This window comes from Pelophylax lessonae (assembly GCF_965119305.1).
Source record: "Pelophylax lessonae genome assembly, chromosome: 5".
Classification (NCBI taxonomy): Eukaryota; Metazoa; Chordata; class Amphibia; order Anura; family Ranidae; genus Pelophylax; species Pelophylax lessonae.
The window spans coordinates 553467448-553486675 of NC_138772.1; the positions used below are offsets into that span (position 1 = coordinate 553467448).

The 19228-nt window shown below is 50.6% G+C and overlaps 1 protein-coding gene across 1 annotated transcript in view; it reads right to left on the reverse strand.

Moving 5' to 3' along the window:
* SETD2 (SET domain containing 2, histone lysine methyltransferase) overlaps positions 1-19228 on the reverse strand; it is a 134556-nt gene that overhangs the window by 30053 nt on the left and 85275 nt on the right. The window contains exons 13-17 of the mRNA XM_082259038.1: positions 14048-14093; positions 8464-8617; positions 6354-7035; positions 5027-5161; positions 4785-4927 (exon numbers count right to left, since the gene is read on the reverse strand). Coding sequence (XP_082115164.1) covers positions 4785-4927; positions 5027-5161; positions 6354-7035; positions 8464-8617; positions 14048-14093 — 1160 coding nt within the window. The remainder of the gene's footprint in view (positions 1-4784; positions 4928-5026; positions 5162-6353; positions 7036-8463; positions 8618-14047; positions 14094-19228) is intronic.

Sequence of the window (19228 nt, forward strand, 5' to 3'; positions counted from 1 at the left end):
AGGCAGCATAACGTTCTCCACGGCTTCTCCAGACCCTTTCACGTCTGTCACATGTGCTCAGGGTGAACCTGCTCTCATCTGTGAAAAGCACAGGGTGCCAGTGGCGGACCTCCCAATTCTGGTGTTCAATGCAAATGCCAATCGAGCTCCACAGTGCCGGGCAGTGAGCACAGGGGCCACTAGAGGACGTCGGGCCCTCAGGCCACCCTCATGAAGTCTGTTTCTGATTGTTTGGTCAGAGACATTCACACCAGTGGCTGCTGGAGGTAATTTTGTAGGGCTCTGGCAGTGCTCATCCTGTTCCTCCTTGCACAAAGGAGCAGATACCGGTCCTGCTGATGGGTTAAGGACCTTCTACAGCCCTGTCCAGCTCTCCTAGAGTAACTGCCGGTCTCTTGGAATCTCCTCCATGCGCTTGAGACTGTGCTGGGAGACACAGCAAACCTTCTGGCAATGACACGTATTGATGTGCCATCCTGGAGGAGTTGGACTGCCTGTGCAACCTCTATAGGGTCCAGGTATCTCCTTATGCTACCAGTAGTGACACTGACCCTAGCCAAATGCAAAACTAGTGAAAAACAGTCAGAAAAGAGGAGTAGGGAAAACAAATTTTAGTGTCCTCCACTTGTAAAACCATTCCTGTTTTGAGGGTTGCCTCATTGTTGCCCATCTAGTACACCTGGTAATTTAATTAACACTAAAGCAGCTGAAACTGATTAACAACCCCCTCTGCTACTTAACTGACCAGATCAAGAGTTGAATTGGCTTAATGTTATACTGATTAAAAAGTGTTCCTTTCAATTTTTTTTTTATATATTTTATGATATGCAAATTCAGATGCTAGTTGCAATAAAAAAAAGTGAAATATATAACTGCTTTGGTGTTTGCACTTTTATAAAAATCACAAATGAAAAAAGTGCAGCACTTGGAACATTCCTACATCAAGATAAATTAGGTTTTTGGTTTACCTGGGAAATTCCTTTTCTTGAAGCATGTCATGGGACACAGAGGACTTCATGACTACCTGGGTTATACTGCCACCTTCAGGTATTATAGTGTACTTTGAAAAGTGCCCAGGAAGCCCTATAACCCCAGGCACATTTACTCTAAAACTCTACCAAATTCTGGACCCTTCTCTATCTCCAATAGCTAACTGTTGGTCATTTAGCCTGCTCATCATTACTTTGGGCCTTTATGGAGACATGGCACGTGACTTGCCCAAGCATAGGATTCAGTTGAGATTTCTGGACCATGCCCCTTGGATTTTGAGCCTCCAGGCAGCTGGGTATCTCCAAGAGCCTAATTTTGGGGACGGCTGTTCAATAAGGGTGAACACTGGGGAGGACCACTTTATTCAAGTGGAGATCCCCCCTTTTTTCAGACACTGGTTTATCATTTTTCTTAATCGTAAATCACAGGAAACGGAGGCTTTGGTATTCACAACTACTTGGGTTATGCTACCATCTGCGGGTGAATGGATGCTGGGCAAAAAAGGCAGAAACTCTGGCCAGGCATAACCCCTCCCAGCTCCGCTTAGCCTCAGCAAGCCTTGAGGAACACAGTCAGGATCTCTGTGTCTTGTGAGGTTACAGGTAACCCAAAAATCCTAAGTTCCTAATCGTATATTAGGGGACACAGAGAAGTTCATATTCATGACTACTTGGAATCTTGGAATGTCCCAAAACAGTGAACATAAAAAGGAATGGGCAATACAGCAACAAGGCCGAAACACCCAAAACAAAAACCACAATTCAAAGCCGCCTGGAAGACCTTTCACCCAAAGCTGGCATCTGCAGAGGCGTGAATCTCAAAAGGTGAAGGTCTACCTGATAGAACTTACGGCACTTTTCCACTGCAAGTACCGGCTCGGCTCCACTTGGCCCTGCTTGGCCTGGTTTGGTTTTCCACTGCATGGTACCATATGGTACAGTGTTGGAAAAGTTTGGTACAGTTTGCTTTTCCACTAAAGTAGTACTAAAGTAAGTGGGTGGGATAACAATGATTCTCTGACCAATCAGTGGCTAGTAGTGGCAAACAGTCAAGGCTGCATGCAAAGGATTGTGGGATATGGTACCGGTACAGCCCTCTTGGAACCACAACTGAGGTGGTACTGTTTATGGTACTGTTTGAGAGCCGTACCGTTCGGTTCCATGTAGTGGAAAAACGCCGCCGTACCGTACCGAAGCGTTCCAACACCGTACCATGCAGTGGAAAAGCACAAAAGCGAGTCGAACCCTTCGGTTCCATGCAGTTGAAAAAGCACCATTTGTAACCATGTGAAGAGAAGAGCAGGTAGCAGCAAGCTTGAACAATGGAAGCTTGATGCTGAATGGCCCAGGAAGCTCTGGCATTCCTGGTTGGATGAGCCTTAGTGTCCATTCACACTACCGCGACTTGTCAGGCGGTCCGTCGCGGTCCATGCAGTGCTACAGGACCCGTTCTAATAGGAGCAACACAAGTCGCTCCGACTTAGAAAAAGGGTCCTGTACTACTTCGGGGCGACTTGCATAGACATTCATTATATGAAGTCCGTGCAAGTCGCGCCAAAGTCGCGGTGCACGCGACTTCACAGGTCGCCCCCCAAGTCGGAGCGACCTAGTGTGAACCGAGACTTAACCGGAGAAGGAGTTACCTTGTCCTCAATACCATAGATCTGAGAAATGATCTGACCAATCCACCTAGAAATAGTGGACCAAAATGCAGCCCGACCCCCTAGCCTAGGAGGACCATCAGGCAAAACCAAAATGGAATCAGACTGTCGAAATGAAGCTGCAAACTTCAGATAAACTGGAACAGCTTGAAGAACCGCCACTGAATAAAGTGTCCTTATAATGCTTAGGATGAGGACATCCTAATGGTAACACAACTGAGCACATAAGCATGGAGGGGGAAAGCAGCAGAAAACGAGCATTTAGACACTGGACACCACGCTGCAGACAAAGTCGTCCAAGATTTAGGAGTCCTGGCAGCTGCGAGGGCCAATAGACGTCTCCCCAATAGCACGATTGGGGGTGCCCCTTTGCTATGAGGAGGATTTACTTCTGGAGCCGGAGGACTTTGGGGGTCAAGTGAGGGTGTACTGGAAAGTGACTTTAGGAAGAGGACGATTCTGAAAGCGGTAAATTGAGAATAGTGCGCACCACATCCACCAGAAAGCCCACTGCAGTTCTGTTTCTTAGACAGTCCTGGACCCCGAGATTCCTCCTGGGAGGAATCTTCCATAGAGGATTCCTGATCCTCAACCGCTTTCTTTTCTTCATTACAAGGGTTTTCCTCCCTCAAAAGGAGAGGAGCAGAAGGAGAGCACCCTTCCCTGTTCCGGCATGCGGGTCCAGGTACAGTCCCCTTATGGCAACTAGGCCATAGCAACAGATCTTGATGAAACCCTTCTGCACCCACATTCAGAGGTGTTAGGAATAGACCAGGAAATTGGGACTAAACCCTTACAACAGAGGCATCTGTAGGAACATCCATCACTTGAGGACACTAGCTAAAAACTGAGGCTTTGCTGAGCTGGGAGAGGTTATGCCTGCCTTTACTGGCCAGTGTGCATTCACCTAAGGGGGCAGCATAACCCAAGTAGTCTTAAAATATCAAGTGCTCTGTGTCCTGAGAAAAGCCAGTTTACATACCTTACAGAGCAAACCAGGAGGCCCAAAATCCAAGGAGCATCATTGCATACATTTTTCAATCCGCTCCTATGGTCAAGAGCTCAGGCAGGTCCCATGCCATGCCTCACTACTGGCCCAAATTTGTGATAACCAGAACTAAATGACCAAAAGTATGCCAATGAAGGTGAGGAAAAGTGGGTCCAGAATATTGTAGATGGTGGAGTTTGCTGAGTGCCAGGCACTCTTTTACGCTAAAGTACACTATAGTAAGTGCACCCCCTCCAAATAATTCAGTTTAGTTGTAAGATCATCTAAGGAACTGCTGCCACTGACTGGTAGTCTCACCAGATTTGGTGATGTCACTACTGTGCTGCTCATTTGTTCTCCTTGCTGGAGAGGAAGCTGTACCAGAGGACCCACAACACAAGGATTTCCCTGCTTCCGTTTCATTCATTCTGTGGATGTGGGATTCCTCTACCTCTCCTGCTGCTGCTTCATCATGACCCCACCAGACAGATCACCAGTCCATCGGGGGGACAAGTAAAGCCCTTCTTCTACCAGGATGGCCACTGCCACACTGGTACACAGTGCCAAACAAGGAGTACCAGGTCAGTAATGGGGGAAAAATGAGCTGCAGGAATACAATACTATTAACCCATACAAAGATAAGGGGTGCGGCTCCAGGCTCCTGCCAGTCCTTGTCTGCCAACAACCACCAGAGAGTGCAGGCAGGTAAGGAGCTGGTCTCAGTTCAATAGATGCAAGTGGAGAAAAAAAAAGTGGTCCGGAGTGCAGCACAGATCAAAAAAACCCGGGTTAGTGTCAAGAGCAGCCTCAGCCCACACTCCCCCCAGGCCACGTACCAAACACGTTTCGCCCTGCACGCAGCCAAAAACATGACGTGAGCGTGGCCTGTGCGGAGGCTGCTCTTCCCATTTACACGGTTTTCTGAGATGTGCGGCACTCTGGACCACTTTTTCTTCTTTGCTTGCAACCAAGTCCTTTGCCATCTGCTTGTCTTTTTTTAAAAACACAGCTTCTGAAATTCAGGTCCTCTCCAAATATCTCTTTATTCACAGGAATGCAGTGAGCTTTTGGCTATAATTACAGACAACAAGTGTATATCCTGTACTTGTCTGATAGCTTTCCACTAAATGTCCATCGTTGGCTCACCTGGTTATTACATGGTAATAGTAGATTTTTCCCTCTGGATCCCGTGCGGTCTTCCAACTGGGAGGAAGGACGATGGTTTTAGGTTTGGGTGGGGAGGGTGGAGGAAGGTCCATAATGTTATTGCCACCTAATCCCATCTCAGGCTGTGAATGGATACACAAAAAATGGGTCAGTTATACATGGACACTGGTCAGGAGAAAATGCAGGATGGGGGGGGTTACCTGTCTGCAATCAATACAAACCTGCTGCATTGGTGGTGGTTGTCCGGGAGGGGCGATGGCAGCCACGGGCGGAGGTTGCTGCATGACGACACCCTGAGGGTGAGGTGCGTACATCTGCTGTCCTGGCATGTACTGCAGGCCAGGCTGTGCGTAACCCTAAAAAACAAATACAGTATTTCAGCAAGTTTCCCCTAAAATTGCATGCCTCTGTGCTTAGATGGTCATTGCACCAAAATGTGAGATTTCACTTGCAGATGCATTTAAAATCAGTCAAGTAACCCACTTTACTCCTGTGTGTCCAGCGTGGGAGGTTCTGTGTGTGCAGCGTGGGAGGGAGGGTCTGCGTGTGCAGCGTGGGAGGGAGGGTCTGCGTGTGCAGCGTGGGAGGGAGGGTCTGCGTGTGCAGCGTGGGAGGGGAGGGTCTGCGTGTGCAGCGTGGGGGGGGAGGGTCTGCGTGTGCAGCGTGGGGGGGGAGGGTCTGCGTGTGCAGCGTGGGGGGGGGAGGGTCTGCGTGTGCAGCGTGGGGGGGGAGGGTCTGCGTGTGCAGCGTGGGGGGGGGGGGGAGGGTCTGCGTGTGCAGCGTGGGGGGGGGGGGGGAGGGTCTGCGTGTGCAGCGTGGGGGGGGGGGGGGGTCTGCGTGTGCAGGGGGGGGGGGGGGGTCTGCGTGTGCAGCGTGGGGGGGGGAGGGTCTGCGTGTCCAGCAAAGGGGAGGGTCTGCGTGTCCAGCAAAGGGGAGGGTCTGCGTGTCCAGCAAAGGGGAGGGTCTGCGTGTCCAGCAAAGGGGAGGGTCTGCGTGTCCAGCAAAGGGGAGGGTCTGCGTGTCCAGCAAAGGGGAGGGTCTGCGTGTCCAGCAAAGGGGAGGGTCTGCGTGTCCAGCAAAGGGGAGGGTCTGCGTGTCCAGCAAAGGGGAGGGTCTGCGTGTCCAGCAAAGGGGAGGGTCTGCGTGTCCAGCAAAGGGGAGGGTCTGCGTGTCCAGCAAAGGGGAGGGTCTGCGTGTCCAGCAAAGGGGAGGGTCTGCGTGTCCAGCAAAGGGGAGGGTCTGCGTGTCCAGCAAAGGGGAGGGTCTGCGTGTCCAGCAAAGGGGAGGGTCTGCGTGTCCAGCAAAGGGGAGGGTCTGCGTGTCCAGCAAGGGAGTCTATGAGGTTGATTTACTAAAACCAGACAGTGTAAAATCTGGTGCAGCTGTGCACAGTAGCCAATCAGCTTCAATTAAGCTTTGACCAAAAAACCTGGAAGCTGACAGGTTTCTATGCAGTACTGCAGCAGATTTGGCACTCTGCGGTTTTAGTCTATGTCTCCCAGCACGGAGTCTACTGCACCTCCCCCCCAGAAAAGAGATGGCTCTTACCTGCACCATGGGTTGTGTGGTCTGAGGATAGGCGGCTGGCATCCCATACATCGCTGAGCAGGGCTGTCCTGGGTAGTAGATTGCAGGCTGGGCAGGGGGCGGTGGGTACTGAGGCTGGGCCTGATGCTGCTGAACGGGCACCGGCGACTGTTTGGGGTCCCAGGCTCCATAGGACTGAGCTTGCACAGCATTGGGGGCCGGTACTGACATTACATTCACATTGGGGTCCTGCTGGACCAAAGTTTCGGGCTGCGCTGCATACTGCTGTGGGGGGACATCCATGGGGGGTGCTACATGTTGTACTACTGGGACGGGCTGTGGAGTCATCATGCCCTGATTGACCATACCTTGAGAGGGGTCATAGCTGTTGGGAGAATTGACCACATCCAGGGGTGGCGTGGGAAGCAAAACCTTCCCTACGTTAGGATTTGTGGGGTCCAAAAAGGACTGCATGGGGTAACCTTGAGGATAGGTCATGTAAGGTGGGGGCAGCTGGTTGCCGTACGGTATAGACTCGTAAGAGATAGGTGAGGTGATGCTAATGTTCTGCATCTGCTGCTGCTGCTTCTGGGCCTCGCGCTGCGCCACTTCCTGCTCAAACAGCTTCCTGCGCTCCTCCGTGGACAGCTTATTCCGGTCCTGGAGGCGACTTTTCTTCTTGGAGGTAGCCGGAGTGTCATACCTGCTGAAATAAAATTCTGAGGTCACAACCTGTCTGGGTGCGAGAAATCACTCACGGAATGGTATTGCACCAATGAGGCTTGTTCTGTATTGTGGAAGAGGACTCATCCAAAAGGCTTCTTTTTTTTCTTAGTTCTACAGACACCCCAGTGTTTATGCCACACAGGTAACACCTATTACCATATATAGTATATAGTGTATGTAAACCCTTAAAGCCAAAGCTCAACGTTTTTCTAAAGAAAAAAAAAAAAAAAGGAAAAAAGATCAGCACAAGGGACCGTACATATAATCACTGCAAGTGTCCCCTGTGCTGATTGCTGGGGATTTAGTTACAATCTTCAATCCTCTGAATCCCACCCCACAGGACCTGTCATTTATACTCTTCCAGGGGATGAGACTATGCCTCACCTCCTCCTTCTCCATTCACTCCCACCCCACAGGACCTGTCATTTGTACTTGTCAAGAGTGCCGGCTATGCCTGACCCCCCTCCTCCTCCATTCACTCCCACCCCACTGGACCTGTCATTTGCACTTGTCAAGAGTGTCCCCTGCCCAGCCTCACCCCCTCCTCCTCAATTCACTCCCGCCCGACAGGACCTGTCATTTGCACATGTCAAGAGCGCCACCTGGCCCAGCCTGACCCCTTCCTCCTAAATTCACTCCCACTCCACAGGACCTGTCATTTGCACATGTCAAGAGCGCCCTGGCTCAGCCTGACCCCCTCCTCCTTCATTCACTCCCACCCCACAGGACCTGTCATTTGCTTTTGTCAAAGGTGCCGACTATACCTGACCCTCTCCTCCTCCATTCACTCCCACAGAACCAGTCATTTGCACTTTTCAAGCGCGCCACCTGCCCAGCCTGACCCCTTCCTCCTCAATTCACTCCCGCCCCACAGGACCTGCCATTTGGTCTTCTCAGGAGTGCCCCCGGCCCAGACTGATCCCTTCTTCCTCCATTCACTCCCATCCTAGAGGACCTGTCATTTGCACTTGTCAAGAGTGCCAACTATGCCTGACCCCCCTCCACCTCCATTCAAGGGCGGGCACAGTTGACACACTTGACGAGTACATATGACCGGTCCAATGCCTCGTATTAACTTCCACAGACCAAAAGATGACCGCTGCAGGGAATCCTCCCCCACCCACAAGGGACCTGCACCTGGGGATGCATCATCATGCAGCCTTGGCTTCACAGTACTCCTTGACTAACTCATGTCAGCATTGCATAGTCTGGAAGGAAGGACAGCCAGATTTGCACTCAGATATGGCACATACATACCTACAAGCTGGATATAAAGATTGCCATACCGGGAATTCAGCTTTAATATTCAGAAAACCTTTTTTATTTCATACCCCCCTTAAAGGTTCAGATCAGAATGAGCCCAATCCTTTGTTTCCAGGTTAAAAGGGAAGTGCAGCCTCCTTACCTGTCCTCGCCTCTTTTTGCGCTGCGCTCATAGAACGAGGGAGGAGACGGGGACTGCTTGCGCTTCCTTTGGCTCTGGCGCTCAGATTCTCGCTCCCGGCTCTTGGTGTTCGGTGTCTGATAGTTTCCTGCAGAGGACTCCCTGTGTCGGTCATCTGTACAACATGTAAGACCAGAAAAAAAAAGTGTAATTAGTACATAAAAATGAAAGACAGGGCAGGTTTCAAAGAGCTGATGTGCAAGAGCCAATATTGCCCCCTGCTGGTGAAATGGTAACTACAGAAAGGGCTTCCCTTAAAAGAAATCGGGGTCTTTAAAGGGTTTTACTTTTTTTTTTTCTTCAGGAATGTAATATGTACAGTAAAGAGCTCCTTAAAGGAACTTCTCTTCTTGCTTGTGAACCTTGCATAAGGGTTGCTTTATGGCATGGGTGCACAACCTGTGGCCCTCCAGCTGTTGCAGAACTAGTAGTCCCATGAGGTACTGCAAGGCTGACCGTTACAAGCATGACCAAAAGGCTGAAACACGATGGCACTTGTAGTTCCGCAACAGCAAACACAAACGTTTACTGTACAAACTAAGGAAGGTAGGTATGGACCATAAGGTAAGTACCTGGATAGAGAACTGGCTCCAGGGGAGAGTCCAGAAGGTGCTGATAAATGGGGAGTACTCGGATTGGGCGGGGGTGGAAAGTGGGGTCCCCCAGGGTTCGGTCCTGGGGCCAATCAGTTTAATTTATTCATAAAGGATCTAGAGGAGGGGATATCTAGTACAATCTCAGTATTTGCGGATGATACTAAACTAAGCATGCCAATATCTTCTATGCAGGATGTGGAAACCTTACAAGCGGACCTGAACAAAATAACGGGGTGGGCAACTACATGGCAGATGAGGTTTAATGTTGATAAATGTAAAGTAATGCACTTGAGTGTCAGAAACATGAAAGCAAGCTACTCACTGGGGGGGGGGGGGGAATCTAAGATGAAAAAGGACTTGGGGGTACTGGTGGACAACAGGCTTGGCAGTGGCATGCAATGCCAAGCCGCTGCAAGCAAAGCCAACAGAATACTGGGATGTATAAAAAAGGGGATTCACTCCAGAAATAAAGAGATTATTCTCCCGCTCTACAAGACTCTGGTCCGGCCACATCTGGAGTATGCTGTCCAGTTCTGGGCACCGGTCCTCAGGAAGGATGTGCTGGAACTGGAGAAAGTCCAGAGAAGGGCAACAAAAATAATTAGGGGAATGGAGGACATCAGCTATAAGGAAAGACTACAAGCACTGAACTTATTCACTCTGGAGAAGAGACGATTGAGGGGGGATATGAGATCAATGTACAAATACTGTACTGGTGACCCTAGCATAAGGAACAAACTATTCAGAGAAAGGAGATACAATAAGACACGTGGCCACTCACTAAAACTAGAGGAAAAACGGTTTAACCTTAAAAAACGTAAGGGGTTCTTCACTGTCAGAGCAGTAAGGATGTGGAATTCTCTTCCACAAGCAGTGGTATAAGCAGGGAGCATCGATAGTGTCAAAAAACTATTAGATGGGCACCTTAAAGACCACAACATACAGGGGGTATACAATGTACAACATACAGGGGTATACAATGTACAACATACAGGGGGTATACAATGTACAACATACAGGGGGTATACAATGTACAACATACAGGGGGTATACAATGTACAACATACAGGGGTATACAATGTACAACATACAGGGGTATACAATGTACGGTTAACATCAAACACACATCATAGGTTGAACTGGATGGACTGATGTCTTTTTTCAACCTCACAAACTATGTAACTATGTAGCATAGGTTGAGCACCCAAAATTTATTGGATGAGTTTTTGCGTGTGTGCGTGCAACTGGGGGTGGAGGGGTGGCTCCCAGACTCTGTGTTTGCAGCAGTTTATAAGGAGATACCAGGCAAGGGGCATGCTTAACCACTTTATCTCCGGAATATTTACCCACCTTCATGACTAGGCCATTTTTTGTGATACAGCACTGCGTTACTTTAACCACTTGCCGACTGTATACTGTCTATATATGGCTGCAAGGCGGCTCTCCGGCGCAGGATCATTTACCTAGTATGTGATTCTGCACTTCTGGGTTTGGGGCGTGCATGCACGCTACAATTAGACAGCAGGAATTGACCTACGGGTACCGCGGACTTGACGTCCGCCGGCACCCGACGATCATTAGGCAGAGAGCCAGGACAGCGATCTATCTATGTAAACAAGCCAGATTGCCATTCTGTCAATATGAAAGGCATAGATCCTGTTTTCCTGCAAAGGAAACGCTAACAGATCCACCTCGGGGGTGCCCCACCAGAGACACAGCTGATGAAACACCTCCAGATGAAGAGACCACTCTCCATGGTCCAACGCCTGCCTGAGGTAATCGGCCTGCCAATTTTCCACCCCGGGAATGTGTACTACCTCCAGAGCCACCAAGACACTTCGTGTGCCTCCTTGGTGATGGACATAAGCCACGGCCGTGGCATTGTCCGATTGAATGCGCACTGGACATCCCTGAAGGCGATCCGTCCAATGGTCCAGGCAAAGTCTGATCGGTCGGAGTTCCAAGACATTGATCGGTAGTCTGGACTTTTTCAGTGTCCAGATCCCCTGAGCAGAATGCTTGCCGAGGACGCCTCCCCAGCCGGACAGTTGGCATCCATGGTGACCACTGTCCAATACAGGTGGAGGAAGGAATTGCCCAGCCCAGGTGTCGGAGAATGAAGACACCATATCAGGGACTCCTTCGTTCCTCGGCTCAGCCGGATCTGATTGTCCAGAGACTGCAGAGTCTTGGCCCATTTGGCCAGAATCTCCCTTTGCAGGGACCTCGTATGGAACTGTGCAAATGGAACCGCCTCAAAAAAGGTAGACACCATCAGGCCAAGCACCCGCATGGAAGTCCCGAGGGAATGACCATCTGTTGGACAGCAGGAGACAAATTGCAGCCTGCAGTTTCTGGAGTTTGTCCAGAGGAAGGAGCACTCTGGCTAAGATCCAGTCTTGAGTCAGACACACCCAGTCCAGCTTTGTGGACGGAACCAGAGCAGACTTCTGAAAATTCAGAATCCAGCCAAACTCCTTTAGAGTTCGTATGGTGATTTCCAGGTTATGCACCAGAGCAGTAGGGGACTCCGCTCACAGAAGGAGGTCATCCAAGTAGCCCAGTACGATCCCCCGTTGGCGTAACAATGCTAGCACCAGGGCTAACACTTTTGTAAAGACCTGAGGAGCAGAGGCGAGACCAAAGGGTAATGCCACAAACTGATAATTCTCCTCTCCCAAAAGCGGAGGAGGGCTGGTGACCGGCACATATTGGAATGTGAAGGTAAGGCAGTATACAACTGGTCCTGTTGCACTGGGCCCAAACCTCATCAGCTAAACAGGGGGGCCCAGGGCAGCTTTATTGTTCATTTTTGCCTAAATAGATTTTACTAGACCACACCCCTGCTCCTATTTGCTTACCATGACAAATTATATTTCCCTGAGCCCCATCATGTCAACAGAGGGGTCCAGGAGGTGGGAACAGAGGAGGGCCTTTTTTTTTTTTTTTCAGGGTGTAGGCAGATAAAGTCAGTGCTACTGTTCCGCTGCACTTCTGGGCGAGGTTGGGGGGAGCCCATCAAGAACACTGAATTTCTAACAGCAGCACTGTCCACAGATCAGCTTCTGCTGTGAATATTGACAGCAGAACCTGTGCGCCCCCAACAGGCAAAAATGCCAAATTAAGTATACAGTATCTTACAAAAGTAAGTACACCCCTCCCATTTTTGTAAATATTTTATTCTATCTTTTGCTACAATGTAAAGTAGTGAGTGTACAGCTTGTATAACAGTGTAAATTTGCTGTCCCCTCAAAATAACTCAGCACACAGCCATTAATGTCTAAACCGCTGGCAACAAAAGTGAGTACACCCCTAAGTGACAATGTCCAAATCAGGCCCAATTAGCCATTTTCCCTCCCCGGTGTCATGTGACGCGTTAGTGTTACAAGGTCTCAGGTGTGAATGGGGAGCAGGTGTGTTAAATTTGGTGTTATCGCTCTCACTCTCTCATACTGGTCACTGGAAGTTCAACATGGCACCTCATGGCAAAGAACTCTGAGGATCTGAAAGAAAATTGTTCCTCTACATAAACATGGCCTAGGCTATAAGAAGATTGCCAAGACCCTGAAACTGAGCTGCAGCATCATGGCCAACAGCAGTTTACAGGTTCCACTCAGAACAGGCCTCACCATGGTCCACCAAAGCTCAGCGTCATATCCAGAGGTTGTCTTTGGGAAATAGACGTATGAGTGCTGCCAGCATTGCTGAAGAGGTTGAAGGGGTGGGGGGTCAGCCTGTCAGTGCTCAGACCATACGCCGCACACTGCATCAAATTTGGTCTGCATGGCTGTCGTCCCAGAAGGAAGCCTCTTCTAAAGATGATGCTCAAGAAAGCCCGCAAACAGTTTGCTGAAGACAAGCAGACTAAGGACATGGATTACTGGAACCATGTCCTGTGGTCTGATGAGACCAAGATAAACTTATTTGGTTCAGATGGTGTCAAGCGTGTGTGGTGGCAACCAGGTGAGGAGTACAAAGACAAGTGTGTCTTCCTACAGTCAAGCATGGTGGTGGGAGTGTCATGGTCTGTGGCTGCATGAGTGCTGCCGGCACTGGGGAGCTACAGTTCATTGAGGGAACCATGAATGCCAACATTTACTGTGACATACTGAAGCAGAGCATGATCCCCTCCCTTCGGAGACTGGGTCGCAGGGCAATATTCCAACATAACTACCCCAAACACACCTCCAAGACGACCACTGCCTTGCTAAAGAAGCTGAGAGTAAGGGTGATGGGATGGCCAAGCATGTCTCCAGACCTAAACCCTATTGAGCATCTGTGGGGCATCCTCAAACAGAAGGTGGGGGAGCGCCAGGTCTCTAATATCCACCAGCTCTGTGATGTCATCATGGAGGAGTGGAAGAGGACTCCAGTGACAACCTGTGACACTCTGGTGAACTCCATGCCCAAGAAGTTTAAGGCAGTGCTGGAAAATAATGGTGGCCACACAAAATATTGACACTTTGGGCCCAATTTGGACATTTTCACTTAGGGGTGTACTCACTTTTGTTGCCAGCGGTTTAGACATTAATGGCTGTGTGTTGAGTTATTTTGAGGGGACAGTAAATTTACACTGTTATACAAGCTGTACACTCACTACTTTACATTGTAGCAAAGTGTCATTTCTTCAGTGTTGTCACATGAAAAGACAGAATAAAATATTTACAAAAAATGTGAGGGGTGTACTTACTTTTGTGAGATATACACGTGACCCTGTGCACAGCTGCCACCCTGTAGCAGTAAAACTGCTATAGGTTGGTCAGCAAGCAGTTAAAAGTTTGTGGGGCCCAATTTACTTCATTGATTTTCTATTTCTGTCAACATTCCTAAAACACACGGCAGTCGCCATTCCATGTCAGAGAAATTCACAGGATTACATCCAACCCATTACAGCCCTTTCTGTTTCAGGGAAATCAAAGCTCTCATCATATGTAATGTGTGATACGTACGGTGCTCCTTCTCCGCCGGGGTCTTCTTTGGGATCCGATAAACCTCCTACAGAGCAAAGAGAATATAGATCAATCAACTAAATAAATACAAAGTATTCAGTGATCACTTGTGCAAACGACTCCAATCAAAAGACACGGAGATCCAGTGCAAAGTGCAGAAGTCTGGGGCAGATTGCGTGAATTTGGGATGCCGCGGGTATAACAAAAGGGCACAACATGGACTTTTGAGGTGCCCCAGAGAAAACCACAATACAAAGATAAACATACCTTTGCAACTTTTCTTTATACAAATCGTTAAAATTTAACACCTATAAGTCTACACAATTCTACCATAAAAAGAACTGCATAGTCCTCTCTCCTCCAATGGTTATTTACCATCCACCTCTCCTGTAATAACGGAATTTTTGTAAAATCTTACCTGTAAAATTCCTTTCTCTGAGTCCTCCGACAGTCGCCGCCTCTTCATATTCGTCACATATGGGGGTATTAGACTTTGCTCCGAAGGAGTAGCTAGGCAACAGAATATGTTAACATTAAAGCTTTTAACATATCCCACCCTCAAGGGGTGGTCCCCTCAGTCAATACCCTCCTACTTCCTGCAACCATATCTCAGTTTTAGTGGAATAGCAGTAGAGTATACAACCAAACCCCAAAAGAGGGGCGGGGGCGGCGACTGTCGGAGGACTCAGAGAAAGGAATTTTACAAAAATTCCGTTTTCTCTTACGTCCTCCGACAGTCGCCGCCTCTTCATATTCGTCACATATGGGGACGTCCCAAAGCAGTGCAAACATGAGGGGTGGGAAACGCATCCGCGCCGAAAAGGCAACGCAGTCTCCACAGCAGAGAAAGGAACCATACCAAAGGAAGGAAACCAGCTGGGCAACAGGAAAAAAAAAAAAGTGCTCAACAGGAGCAACAACCCAGGAAAAGACAAAAAACCAGGGGATATAAAACTTATCCCAACAGCCAGAGGTCCCCAACAAGGGACCCTAGGGAATTGCCGCACTAAGAACCTTGCGGCCAAAGGAAGCATCCGCCGATGCCTGAACATCTACTTTGTAGAATCTTGTGAACGTGTGTACGGTCGACCAGGTCGCCGCCTTACACACCTGGGCTACAGAAGCCCCATGACGACAGGCCCAAGACGTACTCAAAGATCTAGTAGAGTGCGCCTTCACAGGCACAGGGGGAACCTTCCCCTGCAAAGCATAGGCCTGTTCAATGGTCTGCCTGATCCATTTGGCGATGGTAGAGGCCGAAGCCGCCATGCCCTTCCGAGGACCCTCCGGAAGAACAAACAAGGAGTCCGTCTTTCGAAAAGACAGTCGATTTAAGGTAAACCCTTATCCCCCGAACAACATCCAGAGAATGCAATCTCACCTCCTTTGGATGTTTAGGCTTCGCGCACAGCGAAGGTAAGACAATATCCTCATTAAGATGGAATTCCGAAACTCGTTTCGGAAGAAAAGAAGGATTAGGTCGCAAGACCACCTTATCCAAATGAACAACCAGGTACGGAGACTTGCAGGACAAAGCTGCCAGCTCCGACACTCTGCGAGCCGAAGTGATCGCCACCAAAAAGGCGACCTTTTTGGACAACAGACAACGAGATCTCCCTGATCTGTTCAAAAGGAGCACGTTGCAACACAGACAGAACGAGATTCAAGTCCCAAGGGGGCAAAGGATCCCTCCTAGGAGGAACCAGATGCCGCACACCCTGAACAAAAGTGCCAACCAAGGAGTTGGAAGCCACGGGACGTTGAAACAGAACGGCCAGTGCAGACACCTGACCCTTTATCGTAGCCAGCGCCAAACGCTGATCAACACCCGTTTGAAGGAAAGACAGCACACGGGAAACCCGAGTACGTGCGGGGTGAAAACCCCCTGGACTCACACCAGGCAAAATAGGCCTTCCAAGTACGGTAATAAACCTTCCCCGAGGAAGACTTCCTCGCGTTGATCAAAGTATGAACGACCTCTGGAGAGAGACCCCTCTCCTTCAGGACCTCGGTCTCAACAGCCAGGCCGTCAAAGCCAGCGACTGTAAAGCAGGATGGTATATCGGTCCTTGAGACAGTAGATCGTCTCGAAGAGGCAGACGCCACGGGGCGTCGACCGCCAGATTCACGAGGTCTGCGTACCAGGACCGGCGAGGCCAGTCCGGTGCCACAAGAATCACCGAGCTGCGTTCCGAGTGTAACCTGCGAAGGAACCTGGACAGCAACTGGATCGGTGGAAACGCGTACATCAGCCTGTACTGATGCCACGGGGCCACTAACGCGTCCTTGCCACGAACCTTTTCACCTTGTTGTTGAGACGAGACGCGAACAGGTCCACATCTGGAAGACCCCACTTCGCGCACAACATCTGGAAGACAGCCGGGTGGAGAGACCATTCCCCCTGATCCAGGGTCTGGCGACTCAGATAGTCCGCCTGCCAGTTCTCCACCCCCGGAATGTGAACCGCCGTTATCGCCGGGACATGAGTCTCGGCCCAAGACAGAATGTCGGCCACTTCTCGAGCCGCTCGGGCACTCCTGGTGCCCCCTTGGTGGTTGATGTAGGCCACCGCCGTGGCATTGTCCGTCTGCACCCGAACCGGGCAGCCCTGCAGCCGGTCCGTCCAGCGATGAAGACAGAGACTTATCGCACGCAATTCCAGAATGTTGATCGGAAGGGAAGACTCCCCCTCCGACCAAGTTCCCTGGGCGGATAGAACGCCCAGAACACCACCCCAGCCCGACAGGCTGGCATCCGTGGTGATCACCGTCCACGAGACAGGACGAAACTACTTGCCCCCGGACACCATCGGGGACTGGAGCCACCACAGAAGGTTTCTTCTGGTGCGATGACTCAACGAGATTTGAAGATCCAGAGATTGAGGTCGCCCGTCCCACCTGGACAGGATCTCCGCTTGGAGACCCCGCGTGTGAAACTGGGCGAAGGGAATCGCCTCGAAGGCCGAGACCATCAATCCCAGACATCTCATGCACGTCCGCAGAGACGAGTGCGGAACGTCCCTGAGGGACCTGACTTCCACCTGAAGAGTTCTGAGTTTGTCTTCCGGCAGGAAGACCTTCGCCTGCACCGAGTCCAGAATCATTCCCAGGTAGGGAAGACGAACCGACGGACTCAGTGTCGACTTTGGAAAATTTATCGTCCAACCAAACTCCTGCAGAGTTTGCATCGTGACAGACAGGTCCTTCTCCAGACCCTGGCTGGTCGCAGACCGAACCAGAATGTCGTCCAGATACCCCAGGACAGAAATGCCCTGGGCCCTCAATAATGCCAGAACCGGTGCAAGCACCTTGGTGAAGACCCGCGGAGCCGAGGCGAGACCAAAAGGCAACGCCACGAACTGGTAGTGATCCTCCGCAAATGGGGATGTGAAGATACGCATCCTTCAAATCGATGGAGGCCATGAATTCCCCCGGAACCAGGGCAGCCACAACCGACCGCAGGGATTCCATGCGGAACTTGCGAACCCGCACAGAGCGGTTCAGAGCCTTCAAGTCCAGAATTGGACGAACCTTGCCCTCCTTTCTGGGCACGGTGAACAGATTGGAATAAAACCCCCGAAATCTGTCCCGATGAGGCACCGGAACCACCACTCCCTGAGCCCTCAGGTCCCGCACCGCCAGGTGCAGGTCCCGCAAACGCTCTGGAGACAGTTGAAGATTAGAGGGAAAAAATCTGCTCTCCGGCCGAGAGAGAAACTCGATCTTGTAACCAGATCGAACGATCTCCTGAACCCATCTGTCCCGCACACGGGCCAACCAGGGTTGAAGAAAACCGAGCAAGCGTCCCCCCACCCCAAAACTGGGTGAGGGCGCCCCTTCAGGCCGAACTGTTATGGGCTGCAGATCCGGATTGGCCGGACTTCTGTTTCCCAGACCAGGGCTTCTTCTGAGAGCCTTGACCTTTGAACGGCTTGCCCTTGTAGTGCGGCCGAAAGGCACGAAAGGACCCCTGAGGGGGCCGAAAATTAGCATGCTTCTTCCTAGAAGCCCCCTTAGCCTTGGGGAAATGGGGCAAGAGAGTGCTCTTACCCCCGGTGATCCCCTTAATCAACACATCCAAGGACTCCCCAAAAAGGCGAGACCCATCATAAGGCAGATTGGCTAAGGTCTTACGTGAAGATTGGTCCACCGACCAACATTTTAACCAAACCAGGCGGCGAGACAACACCGCCACACTGTGCACACGCGCAGCCAATGGAACCAGGTCCAGGTCCGCATCACACAGATACATGACACCCTGGTGGATTTGATCCACCATATCCAGGGTCGCCGGCGAGGCCGAGTCGGCCACTAGGACGCGCCTAAGCATCTGCGTCCAACTTGCGATCGCCTGGGCCGCCATGAGAGAAGCAAACAGAGCTTTAAGCATAGAACCCGTAACAGAATAAGTATGACGGGCAAGAGACTCCAATCTCCTATCCGTGGCATCACGGAACACAGGGGAATCCTCTGCAGGAATCGCAGTGGCCTTGTTTAAAACCGCAATTGCGTGATCCACTGGTGGAGGCACACACCACCTTTCATCAGTGGAAGGCGAGAAAGGATAACGCAGCTTGAACCTACTTGGCACAGCAAAAGGTTTGCGCAGATTGCGCCATTGATCCTTAACAGCGCGCTGAAAATCATCATTGCAGGGAAAAACTTGCGGCGTCCTGCGTTTTCTCTGCATCCCATAGGCCGCCAAGGCAGCGGGGGGACACACTTCATCCTGCAAACGCAGCGTTTGCTTTATGGAAGCAATCAATTCATCCATGATTGCAAGCTCTTCAGGCGAGCCAGGGGGAGAATTATCAACCCCCTCAACTTCAGCCTCCACCTCGGACCCCACTAGATCTAGGGAGGAGCGGGACCCCGATAAGGAGGCCCCCGCCATAACAACCCCATCACCTTCACCCTCAGAATCAGAGGAAAGAGCAATTCTGGGTCTTTTAGTAGATTGAGCAGCCACCAGCATCTGCACCTGAGCAGCAAGGCCAGCCCCAATCCCCCCCTGGGGGGGAAACAGCGGTCCCCTGGCTTTCCACCAAGGCGGTAGGAAATTTGCCCTCCTGAGAATCCATTGCCCCTGTAATGCCAGACAATAAAGGGTTAACTGCCCCTTTAAGCAAGCGCGGCAAGCGCAGCCCACCGCACCACACTCAAGCACAATGAGACCCCCACA